Genomic DNA, 18,724 nt, shown 5'->3' with positions numbered 1-18,724 from the left:
TTTTGTCCAATGCATTGACATTTGTCATTGCAATGACCCCAAGCTATCCTTGTCGCTCGCGCGTAATTTTATTGCTGTCGCGCTCGCACACTCACTGCGGCCGCCCGTCGCACACCAGACTATATCTATCTACAGAAATATTTTAAGTATACTCACATATTATTACTGAAACTGCCATTCTGCCTCTGATTAAACACCTGATTATTCATAAACTGATTATTCCCGAACATGTTCCGATTATTCAACATCGGATGATGGCTCGCGTTATGATAACTCGTGCTCATCTGTTGTAACATCGGATGAGTATTCTGTATTAGTTGAACTAGGTTTTGCGACGTCAAGTTTTGGGGCACCGTTTTGGAATTGTTGTACACTCGGCTCTTTTGAACTTTAGGTTGTTCTTTCTTGACAGTTTTCGTCTGTGGCGAGCTGTTCGCCAAAGGCTTCTGCGGTGAAGTGTTCTTGTTGAGGATCGGTTGATTCATGATTGTGTGGTTGACAGGCTCGTTTGATTTCGATTGGATTGATGGGGCCTGAAAAATTATGGAAACGTGAAAGAATTATTATATTTTTTGGAAATACTTTGCTGTTTCGGAGAGAAGCGAATCGTAATTTCAATTACTATTATGTTATGCATTATTTATTAACATTCGTACATTTGTGAAGCAACATCAACATTTAAAGCTTGACTTTTGAAAACAGTAACATTGGGAATTGAATCCACGATATATTTCGAGTGATATGGCAATACTAAGATTTTCTTAAAATTCAGAGACAAATAAGATAGAACGAAAATTGAAATTAAAGAAGATTATAAACTATTAAAAACAACAAACTAAAAATATCTTATTAGTGCTAATATCAAGAAAATTTAAACTATACTTACGCGAAAGTTATTGAAAGGAGCCATGTTCGGGCTGAAATTCTGCCTAGGCATGTTGATGCCAGGCGGCGCCATCATCCTAGGCTGGCCCATCATATGAGGGTACTGGCCCATACCAGGCCCCCCAAACTGGTTGCCGTTCGGAATCATCTGATTCTGACCCGTCTGATTCGCGTTCTGACCCGTCTGATTCAAGTTCTGACCCATTTGGTTCACGTTCTGATTCATCTGGTTCACGTTAGGACCCATCTGGTTCAGGTTCTGACCCATCTGACTCAGGTTCTGATTCATTTGCTGGCCCAATGCATTAATATTCGGCCCCATCTGGTTAAAATTCTGGCCCATGTGGTTTAGGTTTTGACCCATCTGGTTCATGTTTTGGCCCAACTGACCCATGTTCATGTTTTGGCCGAGTTGCGCTGCGTTTTGACCCATCTGGTTCATAGGTTGTTGACCCATCTGTAAATTTTGGCCCATCTGACCCATGCCTTGATTCATCTGCATGTTACTTGACTGATTTATTTGTCCCATCTGACTGAAAGGGCCATTAGCCGTCATTTGGTTTTGACCCATCTGATTCTGCATCATATGATTAGGCTGCATACCCTGCATGTTTTGAGACATATTCATGAGATTACCCTGACCCATACTGTTTTGGAACATCTGGTTCGAGGACTGCATGAACTGGTTCACGTTTTGACTCATCTGATTCATGTTCTGACCCATCTGGTTCAAGTTCTGACCCATCTGGCTCATGTTTTGACCCAGATGGTTCTGCATCTGGTTAGGTTGGCCGATTATTTTGTTAAGTGGTTGGTTCATTTGCTGTTGTGGGGCGAATGGTAGTGGTACCGGGGCCTGGAGACCCGGTGGTCTTTGTAGTATAACCGGTTGGAATCTTGGCTGAAAGAATTCAGTTAGGTTAGGAGCAGTTTTGACATAAAAAATAACTAAAGGTGATTTTTTTGATTGGTGGGAACGAGAGGTGGGAATAGTCCCGTATTACCTATTGCCGCTAGATGGCAGTTAACAGTTACAGCTTAATTTGGTACTAAATCTTAACAAGTTGCTACCGTATTTTGAATTTATTACAATGAAGGAAGGTTACACACCATCATAAAATTACACCTTAAATTGGTACTAAATTAGTACAATATTTTGCTGCCGCATTTTGAACTCTATCACAAGGCAATAAGGTACAAACCTGGAAGAAGTTCTGGTTGGAGATAGGTTGCGGCTGCTTCTGCCGTAGTTGCCGCTCCAACTCCTCGACCGTGCATACATTCTTGAGCGATTGCACCGGCTGCGACAAAAATATAACATTATACAGGATGTAAGTATAGTCTGGTCTGTGAGCACGTAGAATTTCGTCCAATGACCCCAAGCTACCCATCCTTATCGCTCGCGCGTAATTATATTGCTGTCGCGACTGTGCGACGGGCGGCCGCAGTGAGTGTGCGAGCGCGACAGCAACATAATTACGCGCGAGCGATAAGGATGGGTAGCTTGGGGTCATTGGACAAAATTCTACGAGCTCACAGACCGGGCTATAACAATAGGGTAGGTATATTATAAATATATTTTTTAATCCACTATTAAGAATGTAAGGTTTTGTTGTGCATTTTTTTATATTTTGTGATTTTAAATTGCTCGCACTCTGCATAACTTTCGATTAACTTGTAAAGTTTATCTGTGGAAACTGATTAGGCTACTGTACTGTTTTTATTTTTTAAGTTCACATGTATAAACTCATGCTGTTTGTTTCCTTAATAAAGAAAAATAAAAATAAAAATTAAATAGGCTTAGCGTTTAACTCAGTCAGTGTCTGAGGTATGGGAGCAGCACGGGAGGGTGTTTATGTAAAGTCAAACGTCAGTGAGACTTCAAATTATGTTTCCGATTTGTATAGACCCAATATACTGAACTGTCCTATCCGTGACATTGACAGCGGGGCGCCACCGTCAATACCGAATCGCTGGTTCCGATTTTTGTCATGTAGGAAACTATTAGTTGAACGATGGTGCCTCCCCTCTGTCAATGAGTTTGGTGGGACAGTTCAGTTTGGGTCATCTATATGCTGTGTCACATTATAATATATCAATGTCACCCCTCCTGTGCCGCTGCCATAGCTCAGTCACTGACTGAATTAAGCGTTAGCTTAGAACTATAGTGATTTTTCAAGAAGATTTTGTTACTGAGAGACCAAATTTTATTTATTTGGTGTCAAATACCCTATTGAACAATAAATAACTATAATCCAGTCCCTGAGCACGTAGAATTTTGTCCAATGACCCCAAGCTACCCATCCTTATCGCTCGAGCGTAATTATATTGCTGTTGCGCTCGCACACTCACTGCTGCCGCCCGTCACACAGTCGCGACAGCAATATATCTCATGACGAGCGATAAGGATAGGTAGCTTGGGGTCATTGGACAAAATTCTACGTGCTCCGCGACCAGACTTTACCATCACACTAATGTCGGCATCATTATCTCTTATACCTAACGCAAAACACCATGCGTGCTGAAAAGTCGCCCAATAGTTTTTCTTCTCACGTTAATCATAAGTGCAAACATCAAGTAAATATAGTCTGGTCTGCGAGCGCGTAGAATTTAGTCCAATGACCCCAAGCTACCCATCCTTATCGCTCGCGCGTAATTATATTGCTGTCGCGACTGTGCAACGGGCATTCATTGGACAAAATTCTACATGCTTACGAACCGGGCTTTAGTCAAATTTTAACAATTGCGATCTTAGAACTTCATTTCAGCAAATCAATGCAAAATAAACTTAATTTTAAAGCCATAAGACTAAATAAAGCGTGTCATCTATATCACATGAACTTAAAATATTGCATGCGAAAATTTTAAGGTGAAAAAAATAGACAGAAATGTGGGTATATTTTGTTTCTTTGTGTAAATTTTACAATATTTATTTGTAATGTACGATTTAGTACACAAATTGTACATAATGTGTACATTGTACAATAATACACTCACGGTACAAAAAAAATGTAATAAAAATATCAATTTTAAAGTAGATGAAGATTAAATGACAAAAATGTGTAGATTGAAAGTACCTAATTGACCATAGTACAGTATCTTGTACACATGTTAAAAAACAGGTTGTTAAAGACAATAGTGACCGAGTTTCTTGCGCTTCTTCTCAGCATTGGCCCACATCATTGTCCCAGTGTAAACATTTAACATAAAAATGTGCCATGTAAAAGAGTACTAAATAAACTGAAAATAAAATAGATTTTTGCAAACACTCATTGAACATTTAATGTACAATTTAATGTACTCACAGTAACAGGCTTGGGTAGTATGTCGTGTCGCCACACGTCCGAGCCGAACGTTAGAGGCGGCGGCGCATCTGTTTCGTCCAGTAATAGCTAAAGATACGTACAAAGTAAGTACTCTTACTGTACAAACTGGTACATTTAGTGTACAATTAGTACATTTAGTACCTACACTATACCATTAGTACAAATATAGTACAATTTAGTACCATCACTGTACAATTAGTACATATTTAGTACACTTACTGTAATAGGTTTTGGTATCCCGTCGTGCCGCCATACGTTGGAACCGAGCGTTCGCGGTTGCGGCGCGTCCGTCTCATCCAGTACTAGCTGGGATAGAGATGCCTCTGTAACAAATATTACATACGATCAATTAGGGTGGAATTTTGTAATGCCATCTGAAGGGAAAGTACTTTTAACTTTGTAGATAGAAAATTTTACTCAAAGAAAACTTGCAGACCTCACTTCATAAAGCTAAATATTCTTACACTTGCCTCAATGTACATATTAGAAATTTGTAAATTTCTCAGGAAAAATCTCCATGAATATGTCCAAGCAAAAGATCTTTATTCACAAGAAAGAAACTTAAGACATAGAAATAGACTAGTACAACCTTTTACTAAATTGCATCTAGTTAGCTCAGGCACTTACCATATGTCAATAAAATTATATAATAAGATACCTACGAATATAAAGAATATTGAAAATGATAATTTGTTTGGTAAAGAATTGAAGGAATGGTTATTAAAGAAATGTTTTTACTCTTTGAAAGAATTGTATGATCTCAAAAATTAATTAGAATTTGTACTTACATTTATTAAAATAATTTAGATTAAGCTTAATTAATATTATGTATAATGTTGCAATGCCCTCACAGGGCTCATGTTCTGGGACTATTTTATTTTTAATACCTTGTTTGTACCACATGAAGCAATAAAGATATTATGATTATGATTATGATTATTCCTATATTTTTGAAGAGAAAGGTTGATTGGTTCGACATAATGTTTCGTCGATTCGTCAAGCAAGTTGAAGTTCGCCGTGACGTCACAAAGTGCTACACTTTTAAGCACTCCTAGCTGTCACCGACCTCTTCTTCTGTACTTTGGCGCGCTTTATATCTTTAAATTTTCATTATTTTGAAAACTCCCTAATAGTGTTTTTGCGCCATTACACGAGGTATGATCGCCACGGTGCACGCCATAACGCACGCAGGCTGAACGAGTCGTTTTAACCGAAGCTTAAGGTCTAAATTCTAATGCCAAACGTACCCAGCTGCGAGTTGGCCGCGTCGTCGATGCCGCCGTGGTGGCGGCCTCGATCCAGAAGCGCCAAATTCTCGTGCTGCACCTCCCAGTCGAACTCTTCCGCTGTGGACACAGTCATTAATAATTACCAGTGATCAGTCAGTTTGGGTCATTCCACTTAGAATAGGCGCACACCGTTGATTTTTAGTTGGCCGATAGTTGTGCCCGATTTTAATTTGTATGAAGAATCGGCCAAATCGAATCGGCGTAGTGTGCGCACTCCCATACATGCCCATACTGATCAACTGCCCGACAAAACTATCGGCCGACGAAAAATCAACGGTGTGCGGCTACTCTTAGGGAGAAGCCACACGGTGCGATGCGGTCGCGGCGCGGCGCCAGCAGGCCGCGTAGCATGTAATGTATCAGATACTGTATCAAGTGAGTACATAGACACGAGCCCGCTGCGAGCTGCTAGCGCGTGGTTCGCAGGGAGATCGCAGCGACCCGCCGACTGGCGGTATCACTGCGAGCACAAAGGCGGCTCGCAGTAGGATCCAGGAGCTCGCAGCCAGATACGCGATGACCGTGGACGAGCCGTACTCACTTGAAGGTTGGATACGTTACATGCTACGTTACGTGCTACATGGCAGGTGAGTACTCTGCCGAAGCGGTGCCGCTGCGGCGTCCTGCATATAAGAATCAATGATATGCCAGACGGTGCGTTCCGGCGCCGCACCGCAGGCACACCGCACTTCGATTGAGCGAGACGGTGCCGTATTGCGCCGCATACCACCATGTGTACAGTGATGCGGCAAAATGTTTGCGCACCGTGTGGCTTCTCCCATATGCCCCGTTTACTTGTCCCATCAATAGGGGATTGTGATTGTGAACTTTTCTTCCACGCTAAAGTCCGGTCGCCGAGCAGATAGAATTTCGTACAATGACCCCAAGCTTATCCTTATCGCTTGCGCGTATTTATATTGCTGTCGCGCTTCGTTCTTTCATTCGTTTAAATTAAGTTAATGTGATGAATGCCCCCCAATGATGCCTCCCACTAGGTGGACCGACGATCTGGTGTAAGGTTGCGAGAAGTACCTGGATGCAGGCAGTGCAGAACCGATCGTTAAGGAAATCCTTGGGGGAGGCCTTTGTCCAGCAGTGGACGTCATTTGGCTGAAACGAATGAATGTAATGAATACTCACAGTCCTGTCCAAAGGTCTCATCGTTGAGCGCATCGTACTCGTCCTCTGAAGGTTCACCAGCTCCCTCATCGTCATTTAAGTTCTGCAACAACGCAAAAGTCATCAGTACATAAATATACAGGGTGGAAACAATAAGTGATCTTACTCGATCCTACTAATATTATAAATAAATAAATAAAATAAAAAAAAAAAAAAAAAAAAAAAATAGAGATAGTTTGAGTCCCGGGAAAGGACATAGGATAGTTTTTATCCCGGTTTTTGAAACAGGGACGCGCTCGATAAGGTTTTTCTGTGACAGACAAAATTCCATGCGGGTGAAGCCGCGGGCTAAAGTTAGTCATCTATAAAACGAAAGGTCTCTGACTGACTCTTCACGAAAACTACAAGTGCTAGAAGTTTCAAATTTTACATGGGGGTTCCTTTTAGAACGTAGATGCTCACTAAGACGGAGTTTTGCAAAATTCGACCCCTAAGGGGGTAAAACGGGGGCCACCCGTACGAAGTCGCGGGCGGTCGCTAGTATATTGATAAACGACAAGTGATCTCGCTCATTTATTTCTAAACTATGATCCTAAAAGTGCTTCACAAGCTCTATCAAACGATATCAATAATAGGTTACAGAATAAACTGGATCTATCCGAAAATTCAATGTTTCCAGCTTCCATACATTTAGTAAAGCCACACAACACACAATACAATTATATTGCGTAAGTAATCAGAAGGAATTTGTGGCTATTATCTAAACAAGACACTAAAACGATTTCAATAATTAGTACAAGGATATACATTTTAATTTAATTACATTTCAAGTTAGTGTGGTAGAAAAATAAAGCAATAAACACAACTAGGAATACTTTCAAGTAAAATAAATTATGTAATATTTATACATTATTATATCCATACATGTATTAGCAACAAGTACATGTATCTTGACCTAGGCATGAACACTGTTCGTGAGGAAATACTACAGGCAAGCCTGAAATACCAGGAGAAAGGGGGCGTCCATAAATTACGTGAGACAATTTTGGCCATTTTTCAACCCCCCCGCCCCCCTTGGTGAGATTTGGTGAGATTTTGCCTGACCCCCTCCCCCACCCCCCTAATCTCACGTGATATTTAATAAAATGCCTATTTTGCAATGTCTATGTTTCGAGTATATTAGATTTAAGTATCTGAAAAAATCAGTAACCCAGTGTCGTGCCACGCGCAGTGCAGGGTTCCGTAGCTTCCCGTCGTTGAGTAAGACAAGCAATTGCTTTAACCTAGGACCAGTTTTTTGATTCATAGTTAAAATAAGTAATTGTTAAATATTGCTAATAATGGTTAAATATTAGTGAAAAATGTAAAGTAATAGTTAAAAAATGTACTAAAAGTCAAGTTAAACATTGTTAAAAAAACATTTTTTTCTGTTATTTAACCACTTGTCATTTGACATCTGTCTAATTTGACTATTGGATAATTTAACTACGAATACATACATAATAGTTATTTAATTTTTAGCGTTAAGAGTCGCATCTCAAACTAATTTGAAAATTATAAATAACTTGAAAAAATCGAATCGTGGGTTCAATTCCCGCCTTAGGCAGTTCGATTTTTTCAAGTTATTTATAACTAGCTTTCCGCCCGCGGCTTCGCCCGCGTGGAATTTTGTCTGTCACAGAAAAACTTTATCGCGCGCGTCCCTGTTTCAAAAACCGGGATAAAAACTATCCTATGTTCTTTCCCGGGACTCAAACTATCTCTATGCCAAATTTCATCAAAATCGGTTGCGAGGTTTAAGCGGGAAAGCGTAACAGACAGACAGACAGACAGACAGACAGACAGAGTTACTTTCGCATTTATAATATTAGTTGGGATTTACATGCATAATATTTTCATACTTATGTAATGTCATTTTTTAGGGTTCCGTAGTCCTGACAAGGAACCCTTATAGTTTCGATATGTCTGTCTGTCTGTCCGAGGTTTCGCTTGGAAACTATTGGCACTGGGGAGCTGTAATTTTGTGAAGGTATGTATATTAATTACGCCGACAAAACGGTAAAATAAATTTTCTAGGGTAGCTGCCCTGCATGTAAAGTGGGGATGAATTTTTTCAAGTAAAACTATAACGGTTAAGATACATTACTTAGTTTAAGAGTAATAGTCATTTTGACTCATGTATTAGGTATACAATTTCTTAACCAGTAAAAAATCCTTAAAAGAAATATATTGTGGTGACGACAGAGAACTACGGAACCCTACACTGCGCGTGGGACGACACGCACTTGGCCAATTTATTACGCAATAGCGATGCCGATGACGTTTTTTTTTAATTTCGAATTTTCTTAATTTCGACATTTATTCTGCATCTTTAGTGTTCACAAATGCAGATGGAGGCATTTTTAGTTTAATTTGATTAGACGGTTTGGAATAAATTGTCATTATCATCATAAAAAAAATCATTTTTTTTTTACTTCAATAACCCAGTTTTCTGGCAATTTTACTCTATTTCTTGCGGGAAAAATTACGTGATATTTTCCGAGACCCCCCCTGTCCCCCACGTGAGATTTAGTGAGGTTTTCGTTGACCCCCTCCCCCCCCTAAAAGCCTCACGTAATTTATGGACGCCCCCAAACTGGAAACTCATGCAAACGAACTCGCACAGGCCTTAAGTGGAGAAGGTGGACTACAGTACAATCGACTGAAAAGACAAGGCATTCCCAGTCTCGCCCAAAGATTTGTAGACTGAGCCAGGAAGAGAGTTTGCTGGAAAAAGATCAGCAATTGATTGGCTCTCGAAGACAACATAAAACTCAGGACATGTAGCTCCAGCCAAACAAGTGGCTTATTGTTTTCGAACAGATTGCCATAGAGCAGAAAATACATAAAAAAAAAAAAAAAAAAAAAAAAAAATTATATCCATCCATACCAATATTAGTAGTGCGAAAGTAACTGCCAGTTTGTCTTTTTATCACACCTAAACCACTGAACTAATGCTAATATTGATGAATTTTGTTACTAGTACATAAAGAAGGAATAGGCTACCTACCTTTATTGGCAAAAATAAAACTTGTATAGTCTGGTCTGTGAGCACGTACAATTTTGTCCAATGACCCCAAGCTACCCATCCTTATCGCTCGCGCGTAATTATGTTGCTGTCGCGCTCGCACACTCACTGCGGGCGCCCGTCGCACAGTCGCGAGAGCAATACAATTCGGCGCGAGCGATAAGGATGGGTAGCTTTGGGTCATTGGACAAAATTCTACGTGCTCACAGACCAGGCTTTAGAGGATAAAATAGGCAATGTAGTATCAATCATTTACTTTATCATTGTTTTCAATAAGAAATTTCAGAGTTTTATCAATGAACAGTGAACACTGTTATGTTTTCTGTAACAGACCAATTCAAACAGGGGAATCCCTGAATTCTATGGTTGCAAATCAGTAACTTGAAACATTATGGGTAAATCCCCCATACTTCTACAAAATTTACATGGGCCAATATCATATTTTATTGTGCAGTCAAATACATCAAATTAAACTGCAAAATAACCCTTATTACAAAGAGATAGACCCCACTATGCTTTGCTTGGTATGCGATAGCACAACAAGTCACCGAATTGAAAACTTCCCTTTTGTTGAAGTTGGTCGAAAAGTGATACAAATTATGTAAAAATCAGAAATGTTCCAGTATGATTCCCAAAGTATTTACATACAACGCACAACCTAACCTCCAAAATATTCATGATGCTCTTGGGGTGCATAATGCGTTGAATTTTAACTTGAATTCTTCAACACTCAACACAATAATTATAATATTAGATGTACTAATAATAAATGCTGTTTTATTAAGTGATAATGTGATTGTGAATAATTTTACAAGGTAATCGATATCAAAATCAAATCAAAATGTTGTTAAATTATTTACATTTATGGGTAGGTATTACAGTTAAGGCCACATTCCAAAAAATATACTGGTTTTCAAAATCAAAATGCTATTGCTAATGTATTAGGAAAATATAAGTAAAATTAATGTTTTACATAGCTTGCAACACACAAACGGACTGGACACTCAATATGATATCAGTTTTATTCGAAGAAAGCCCCTTGCCCCTATTATTATCACTAATATTGCTACTACAGTGATTCATTTAGGTACTGTTAGCAGTCCCAGTATTCCGAATCGTATAACACGCATATCGAAAGGAGATAGGTTGTTATTATGCATACAGACGCAAGACGGGACTCGAAACATCGTAAATATACACATAAAATAACACGTACAAACAACGAGCACGAATGACATACATAGTGAAATATGTTGAACCAAACCACACTACAATGATCCAAAATAAGTATTTACAAGTGTATTTTGTACTTAATTATGTTTAAAACTAATAGGATATGAGTATTATTGTAGGTTTGTGCAAGAATATACTGGAAAAGTGTTAGAAAATGGTTAGAATTCACGAAATTAAAACCATACTTGCATGCTGACACGGAGACTATGTATGTACAAAATAACACATTTTACACGGAATTCGGACTGATTTTTCGGCAGGAATGTTAATGAACTCACCGATAACGAAGTATCGAACCCGAAGAAAGAATCTGCCATTGGATTTTTTCATATAACATGGACAAAAACGACATGACTTGTCACGCTACATATGTCGAAACGATCGTGGCCGCCATTACTGAGGTGACAATAATGACACTTTCGTTTTGAACATGACCGCAAGATGTCGCTCTGACCCGACCTCTGCGTTTAGTTAGCGTATAATAATGTCACGGCTATCTATACGATTTTTTCCAGCTTATCGTTAGATCAATTTTGACTCTTGACCTTTTCAGCGCCCCGGTCTTCTATACATAGAAAATAGAAGACAATCGTTTCCCCTCCATGTTTCCCTGTGGGTCTAGACAAAGTGCAAATTATAATCGCAAACCAGTTGATAAGTGGTCGAAAAGCCCCTTTTTTGTATGGAGTTTTGACGAGTTCGATTTTCGATTCGATCAAAAAGTGCGTTTTGTCTAGGGGTGCAGCCCCACTTTGTCTAAACCCACTGGCCTCCACGCAAAGTCTTATTTATTTATTTTTATTAAAGAAACATACAGCCTTGTTTGACACATGAAGCTTAAAATTAAATGGCACACAATGTTTGGCTACTGCAAGGACCCTAAACTTAACATACAAAAAAAGTTCGCTTTTTCGTAAATGGATCCCTATATCGAGTAATAGGCAACTCTTTAAGTAATTTTAAAGTAGGTACTATGTACAACTCCTATTTTTTAACGCTGAAAAGGTGACTTGATGAAGTAAACGGAAAATACGGAACCCTACACTGCGCGTGGCACGACGACAGTTGGCCGGTTTTTAGGGTTCCGTAGTCCTGACAAGGAACCCTTATTTTAATTGCATAGAGTTTGAGGTGTGTGTGTTTTGTTTGATAAATCCTGATAAATTCGTTTTTTGCAAAATTCCGTTATAGATGACCCACGCTGAACTGTCCCACCAAACTCAATGACAGGGGGGCGCTACCATCGTTCAACTATATGGTTTCCAACATGGCAAAAATCAGAACCAGCGATCCGGTATTGACGGTGGCGCCCCACTGTCAATGTCATGGATAGGACAGTTCAGTATTTTGGAACTATACCGCAGTCGACCCTCCTGAGACTGCTGCTGCACCGTAGATAGACCGACTGACCACTTTCTTAGTTATTAAAAGGCAGCTACGGAACCCCTATAACCTAACACGATATGAACTTTGCATGTTTTTGCATAGGTTTTTTTGTAAAAATATCAAGAAATTAACATGTGTCCTTAGCCTTAGAATTTGACCTAATGTCACTGCATTTAAAAGCTTTTTTTTCTCTCTCGTGTTTGCCTATCATTTCTGTCACAAGTGTCAATCAATCAAATTAAGGATGTCGGAAATGCAATAAATTGTCGATACCTATAATATTGTATCGATATTTTTGAAAATATTAATATAATCGGTTTGATTAAAAAAATTGGCCTTTTCCACTTCATTTCCCTAATTAAATTACTAGGTAAATAATAATTAATACATCGTGCTCCTTTTGATTTCCGGAAATTTTAGGGGTATATTCTATGAATAAAACCTAGTTAAAAAGTATTAGGCACATTCCTAAACGCATATTTCCGAAGAGTCATCAATCTTAATAGTTTTTTAGAAAACCGTCACCGTACCATTGTCATAGATAAGTTATGTAAATCATTCATTATTGTGAAAACAATGTGATGTTGATATTTTTTTGATTACATGGTTATACAGGGTGTTAGGTAAATGGGTATATGAGCCGACACTAGCCGACACTTAAGTTAAGTCAGAATTTGATATCATCATTTGAATTTTTTAAATATTCATACAAAATTTAATTTATAAAATCAGATTTGTATGAAAATTAAAATAATGATGTCAAGTTTCTGACCTCACCATACCATTTATATGCATATTTTAACATGGGATAATGTCGGCTCATATACCCATTTACCTAACACCCTGTATAACTACAAATATTTTGTATGGAAAAAGAAGTCTAAAAAAGTTGGATTGAAAGAAAACATAGTACAATTCGATTCTTTGAAGTTGTAGACAGTCCACAGTCATCATTTTTAATAAATCAAGAACAACGATAAAAAATATTATAAAAAATATATTTATATAAAAAATATCGTTTTTGATAAAATTTCGACACCGGATATTTTAATGGATATTTCGATATATCGATTTATAGATATTTTTTCAACATCCCTAATCAAATCGACACGAAAATTACAAAAAAATAAATTATCATAGTGCAAAGTTCGCACAACTTTTATCTATTTATTTCCACTTTATTTCATTGTAGTCAAATCAAGCAAAAAAAATTTTGTATAAAATCCTAGGAAGAAAACTTCGTTTACGTTTATTATCAGAAGTGAAACAGCCTGTCTCCCCAGCTGATAAGGTACCTAAAATTAAACTAAATTAAATAAATAAATATTGTTCAAAACCCAGAAATCACTGCAAAATTAAATTCCCACTATAGCAATTTATTTTTTCGATCAGTCATGTTTTTCATCTTGCATTTATAGCCCTGATTAATTTGCACTGGAAGAAAATCGAATCCTAACTTCGAACTCCATTGTTCTTCTGATTAATTTCGTTGCGGATCCAATGACAGTTTATCTTCCCCCTGGACGAACTTGACCTTCACTGGTTCGGTTATTGGCGGTCAAGCTGTAGATCCTGGCTACATAGGAGTTGCACTTGTTAAATATAATATTTTTGTGGTCTAAATTAATTTATTGACAATATTTTCAGCATGGCTTGCCAGGTGAGGATTGCAGAAGGAGTAATACAAGGCAAGGAGTGTACCACATTTGAAGGGATCAAGTATTACAGCTTCGAAGGGATCCCCTATGCCAAGCCACCTATTGGAAAACTACGGTTCAGGGTACATACTTTATCTTCTGTTTAAATGCTTGGCCTGCTTATCAACACTCTAAACTCAATTTAATAGATTGTGACTAACTGGTACATACATAGGTAAATGGCGTTGCTGTGCTTTAAGTATATTGTTACTTTAGTTTTTCTTTTCAGGGTTCCTTCGGTGCCATGATCATTGTTAAAAGATGTCATTGATAATTTTTTTTCTCATCACTTGAGAAGTGTAATTTGTATTATTGTATTGTAATTTAGAATTTTTTTTTTGTACAAAAGTGTTTTTCCACTCATACTCACTTTTGACTGGAAAAAATTGAGTGATTTTTGCAGTCAAAAGTGGTTTTGAACGATTATGAGTTATGATATTTAATAGATAAAAGATGATATTTATAAATAAAACAAAAATATAGTTACATATATATTTATAAACAACCTTAATATTTGTTGCATTTCAGGACACGCAGCCTCCGGAAAACTGGTCAGGCGTCAGAGATTGCACGAAACCAGGCAACAAATGCGCCCAGATGAACCCGTTCTCGTTCAAAGGCTTTGAAGGCTCCGAAGACTGCTTGTACTTAAACGTTTACACACCGAGCCTGCCAGCTGAGAAATTGGACAAACTGCCTGTATTATTCTTCATACATGGAGGCAGATTATTGATCGGTTACGGAGACTATTACCAACCTGATCTGTTTATGAAGCAGAATGTTATTTTAGTGACGATAAACTACAGGTTGCATATATTAGGGTTTTTATGTTTGGAGACTCCAGAAGTGCCTGGTAACGCTGGAATGAAGGATTGTGTAGCGGCTTTAAGATGGGTCAGAAGGAATATTAGACGATTCAACGGTAATGAGAATAATGTGACTGTGTTCGGAGAAAGTGCAGGATCTGGGCTTGGTGCTGGTTGTCTTTCGTCAAAAATGAGTGTTGGGTTATTTCATAAAATTATAGCGCAATCAGGTCATACGCTCGGTGATGTATTCTTTTCTGTCCAAGATAACGTTGGCATGGCCAAGTTCATAGCGTCTAAATTCGGCAAAGATTTTAAAACTGTACCTGAGTTGTATGAATTCTACCAAAACTTGCCTATCGAAGAATTAGTGACAACATACAGTTTCATAGAAAGAGATCCTCCAGTTTTGAACCCAATTCTCATGGGGGTGGTGGAGAAAAAGTTTGAAGGGGTCGAAAACTTCTGGGACGAGTCTCCTTTAGACGTAATCCGTTCTAACAGATTCATCAAAGTACCCATATTATTCGGTTCCAACATGTACGAGGGAGCAGCTTTTGTGAGAACTGACGAAAATGGGATAGTTTTTGAAAAGGATTTCCATAAATTCGCACCGATGTACTTACATCTCAGTGAAAACGACCCAAAAAGGCATAAAATTGGAAAAGCAATCAAGCAACACTATTTCAAAAATAAGGAATTAAACGATGACTTGAAATTGGATTATTTACAAATGCTGTCAGACGCGTACTTTAATAGAGATCAGACTTATTTCGCTGAATTGATATCTAAACATAGCAACGAACTATACTTTTACAAGTTTCATTATTCTGGCAATTTGAACATAAGTGTGATGAAGAATTTGGGAGTCAAAGGCTCGACCCATGGAGACGCAATACAGTATCAATTTTACAGGAAGAATAAGACGGAGAAATGTGATAAAAGAGATTGGGCTATGGTGAATTTTTTCAGAGAAGCGTGGACTAATTTTGCAAAATATGGGTGAGTATTTGATGTTAGGGCCTAGGCACGCTATCGTTTTAGCGCTTACCAGTTAGCGCTACTGTAGAGTAAGGTCCTGTCACTTGCTAGTAGCGAAGACAGTGGCACCAACTGGTGAGCGCGAAAGTGGTAGGAGGACTATCGCATTTGCACTCATCAAGATGGCGCCACTGTAGAGTAAGGTCCTGTCAATCGCCAGGGGTGCCAACTGTTAAGTATAAAAACGATAGCCCTCATTTACCAGACACAAATGGAGAAAGGCAGATGCAGGCTGCTACCAACCGTGCGATGTTGAAGTCATTGGGGGAGGCCTATGTTCAGCAGTGGACGTCCGATGGATGATGAAATGGAGGATTTGGCCTATGCTGGCCAGACCGGTTGATAAGGCCGGTATTTCCTTAGCCATCATCATCATCATTTCAGCCATAGGACGTCCACTGCTGAACATAGGCCTCCCCCAATGCTCCCTTAGCCATACAAGTAAATAAATATATCTATGTATTTTAATTTCAGTAAACCATCATGGAGCAACCAAAAGGTAGAATGGACGCCTTACAACCCAAAAGAAAAGAAAATGTTGATAATCAACGATGAAATTACACTTACGAAGAATATTGACTGGGACAACTACAGGTTTTGGGTCGAAGTGTGTGGGGAAATGTCCAAGTTATAGAGTACTTGACTATCAAATCATCATCAGGTCATTTAGTCTCCACTGCAGGAGCACGACCCTTTAATTCACCAGAGGCAAGAGGATTTGTCCTACACTCCCTACGCTGGCCAGACGGTTTGGGGATATCGTCAATGAACGAACCTATTCTATTATATTTATGAGGTCAGTGGTTTAGGCATGAAAACGTAAGTTTACCTTCGCATTTATAGTATGTTATAAAGGTCTAGCGCTTAATTCAGTCAGTGCCTGAGGTTTTAACCGCCTCTGTGGTCTAGTGGTAAGACCACCTGCTTCAGACGCAGATGTCCCGGGTTAGATTCCCAGTGGGGGCAGATTTTTCTGTTCGGTTTGGTTGGTGGTAGAGTTGTTCTAAGTCCGCCTGGCTAGCCACCACCATCTTACCTAAGTCTGTCGCCATAACAACATTGTATAGCATTGTTGTGTTCCGGCAGTTAGAGGTAAGATAGCCAGTTCCTCCGTGGTTGAGGATTCCGGGTGAAGCTCGCTTCCACCTTCGGCCTGATCGTCACTTACCATCAGGTGAGATACAGGCCAAGAGCTTCCTCGTTTTGGATAAAAAAAGGTGTGGGAGCGGCACGGGAGGGGTGACATTGACATATTATGACGTGACAGAGCATATACAGGGTGACTGGAACTGAACCCGCCATAGCTAATACGCGTATAGAGGAGGTCATTTGCTAATTATTGAACCTTACTTTCTATGACTAAAGTTTTATAGTTTAGAAGATATGTCAATTTTTATACTTTTTTCAGATTTTTCCGAAATTTGACCTAAAGACTGCTTAATTTTTTTTTCTCGCAATGTTTTAACCGATTTTTTTATTTGATACTAATATCGAATAAACCTTTAGTCAAATAAAATAAATTTCAGACCTAGATAATGATTCAATAACTAGTTACGAGCCGCCAAAGTTCAACAAAAGTACAAACCACGATAAAAAATTCAAGATCGAATTCGATTTAAAAAAAAACTAATGGTGATAATGGATTGCCAATGATCTTAAAAATATCTCTAGCTTCTCTTCTTTCCAATGATATATCACACGTAGTAATTAGATATTGAAATTTATTAAAAATTCAAAGTTTTTGGAAGAAAATGGAGTAATAATACGAAAATTATCCATACAAAGTTTCTTCAAACATCTCATATTTTCTGCTATACTCCTTTTCATAACTATTTTTGTGTGTTTTTTGAATAATTAATTTAAAAATAATAATCACATTATGAAGAAAAGAGTTTAAAAAAAATTCAAAATCAAGTTTGTATGGATAATTTTTGTATTATTACTCCATTTTCTTCCATAAACTTTGATTTTTTGACAAATTTCAATATCTAATTACAACGTGTGATATATCATTGGAAAGAAGAGAAGCTAGAGATATTTTTAAGATTATTGGCAATCCATTATCACCATTAATTTTTGTTTCAATCGAATTCGAAGTAGAATTTTTTATCGTGGTTTGTACTTTTGTTAGACTTTAACGGCTCGTAACTAGCTATTCAATCATTATCTGGATCAGAAATTTATTTTATTTGAATAAAGACATATTCGATATTAATATCAAATAAAAAAAACTGTCGAAATCACGCGAGAAAAAAAATTGAAGCAGTTTTTAGGTCTAATTTCGGAAAAATCTGAAAAAAGTATAAAAATTGACATATCTCCTAAACTATAAAACTTTAGCCATAGAAAGTAAGGTTCAATAATTAGCAAATGACCTCCTCTATACGCGCATTAGCTATGGCGGGTTCAGTTCCAGTCACCCTGTATAAATATGAAGTCTCGCTGACGTTTGACGATACAAAAACACCCTCACTCACGTGTCGCTCCCATACCTCAGGCATTGACTGAGTTAAGCGCCAACTAAACCTATAGTTATGTATGGCTGTGCGTATAGGGTTGCCAGGTCCAAAAACACAATAGCCGGACTCGGGCCGGACAAGTCCCTAAAAATATGTCCGGTTAAAGCCGGACACCTGGCAACCCTATGTGCGTACGCTATATTATGTGACTTTATAAATGAGCTTATTATGTTTTGTATGACATGATAAAATTTGATTAATGAACAAATTCGATAGATATTTTATTTTTTTGATCAGACTGTATCAACCTGTATGTACTATGTATGTGTATCAACTAAATGAGTACTATGTATGTTGGTTTGTATGAAACTTATGTAGGTGGAGGGAATAATTTTGTGTTATTATTTTGATAATAT

General features: G+C 38.1%; 2 protein-coding genes across 2 annotated transcripts in view; one reads left to right on the top strand and one right to left on the bottom strand.

Annotated features, from left to right (window-relative positions):
- The window catches only part of LOC135085766 (uncharacterized), a 31,771-nt gene extending 20,461 nt beyond the window's left edge, over nt 1-11,310 (bottom strand). Inside the window, exons 1-7 of the mRNA XM_063980567.1 lie at nt 11,198-11,310; nt 6,641-6,722; nt 5,459-5,557; nt 4,431-4,534; nt 2,088-2,186; nt 887-1,786; nt 157-533 (exon numbers count right to left, since the gene is read on the bottom strand). Coding sequence (XP_063836637.1) covers nt 157-533; nt 887-1,786; nt 2,088-2,186; nt 4,431-4,534; nt 5,459-5,557; nt 6,641-6,722; nt 11,198-11,236 — 1,700 coding nt within the window. The 5' untranslated portion in view covers nt 11,237-11,310. The remainder of the gene's footprint in view (nt 1-156; nt 534-886; nt 1,787-2,087; nt 2,187-4,430; nt 4,535-5,458; nt 5,558-6,640; nt 6,723-11,197) is intronic.
- Nucleotides 11,311-13,406: 2,096 nt separating this feature from the next.
- On the top strand, nt 13,407-18,224 carry LOC135085679 (esterase FE4-like). The gene is made up of 4 exons (XM_063980484.1): nt 13,407-13,596; nt 13,953-14,085; nt 14,531-15,810; nt 16,324-18,224. The coding sequence occupies exons 2-4, from the start codon at nt 13,954-13,956 to the stop codon at nt 16,481-16,483; spliced, it is 1,572 nt and encodes a 523-aa protein (XP_063836554.1). The 5' UTR covers nt 13,407-13,596; nt 13,953; the 3' UTR covers nt 16,484-18,224.
- The last annotated feature ends 500 nt before the right edge of the window (nt 18,225-18,724 follow it).

Source organism: Ostrinia nubilalis, chromosome 29, assembly GCF_963855985.1.
Source record: "Ostrinia nubilalis chromosome 29, ilOstNubi1.1, whole genome shotgun sequence".
NCBI lineage: Eukaryota > Metazoa > Arthropoda > Insecta > Lepidoptera > Crambidae > Ostrinia > Ostrinia nubilalis.
The sequence above is the reverse complement of the archived record's forward strand: the minus strand, read 5'-3'. Positions and strand labels throughout refer to the sequence as shown.

What these genes read in the sequence shown, in the direction of transcription:
- LOC135085679 (XM_063980484.1), top strand. Translation starts at nt 13,954, where the DNA reads ATGGCTTGCCAGGTGAGGATTGCAGAAGGAGTAATACAAGGCAAGGAG. An exon ending in TTGGAAAACTACGGTTCAGG is followed by an intron (nt 14,086 to 14,530) that starts GTACATACTTTA and finishes GTTGCATTTCAG; the next exon opens with GACACGCAGCCTCCGGAAAA. An exon ending in ACTAATTTTGCAAAATATGG is followed by an intron (nt 15,811 to 16,323) that starts GTGAGTATTTGA and finishes TTTTAATTTCAG; the next exon opens with TAAACCATCATGGAGCAACC.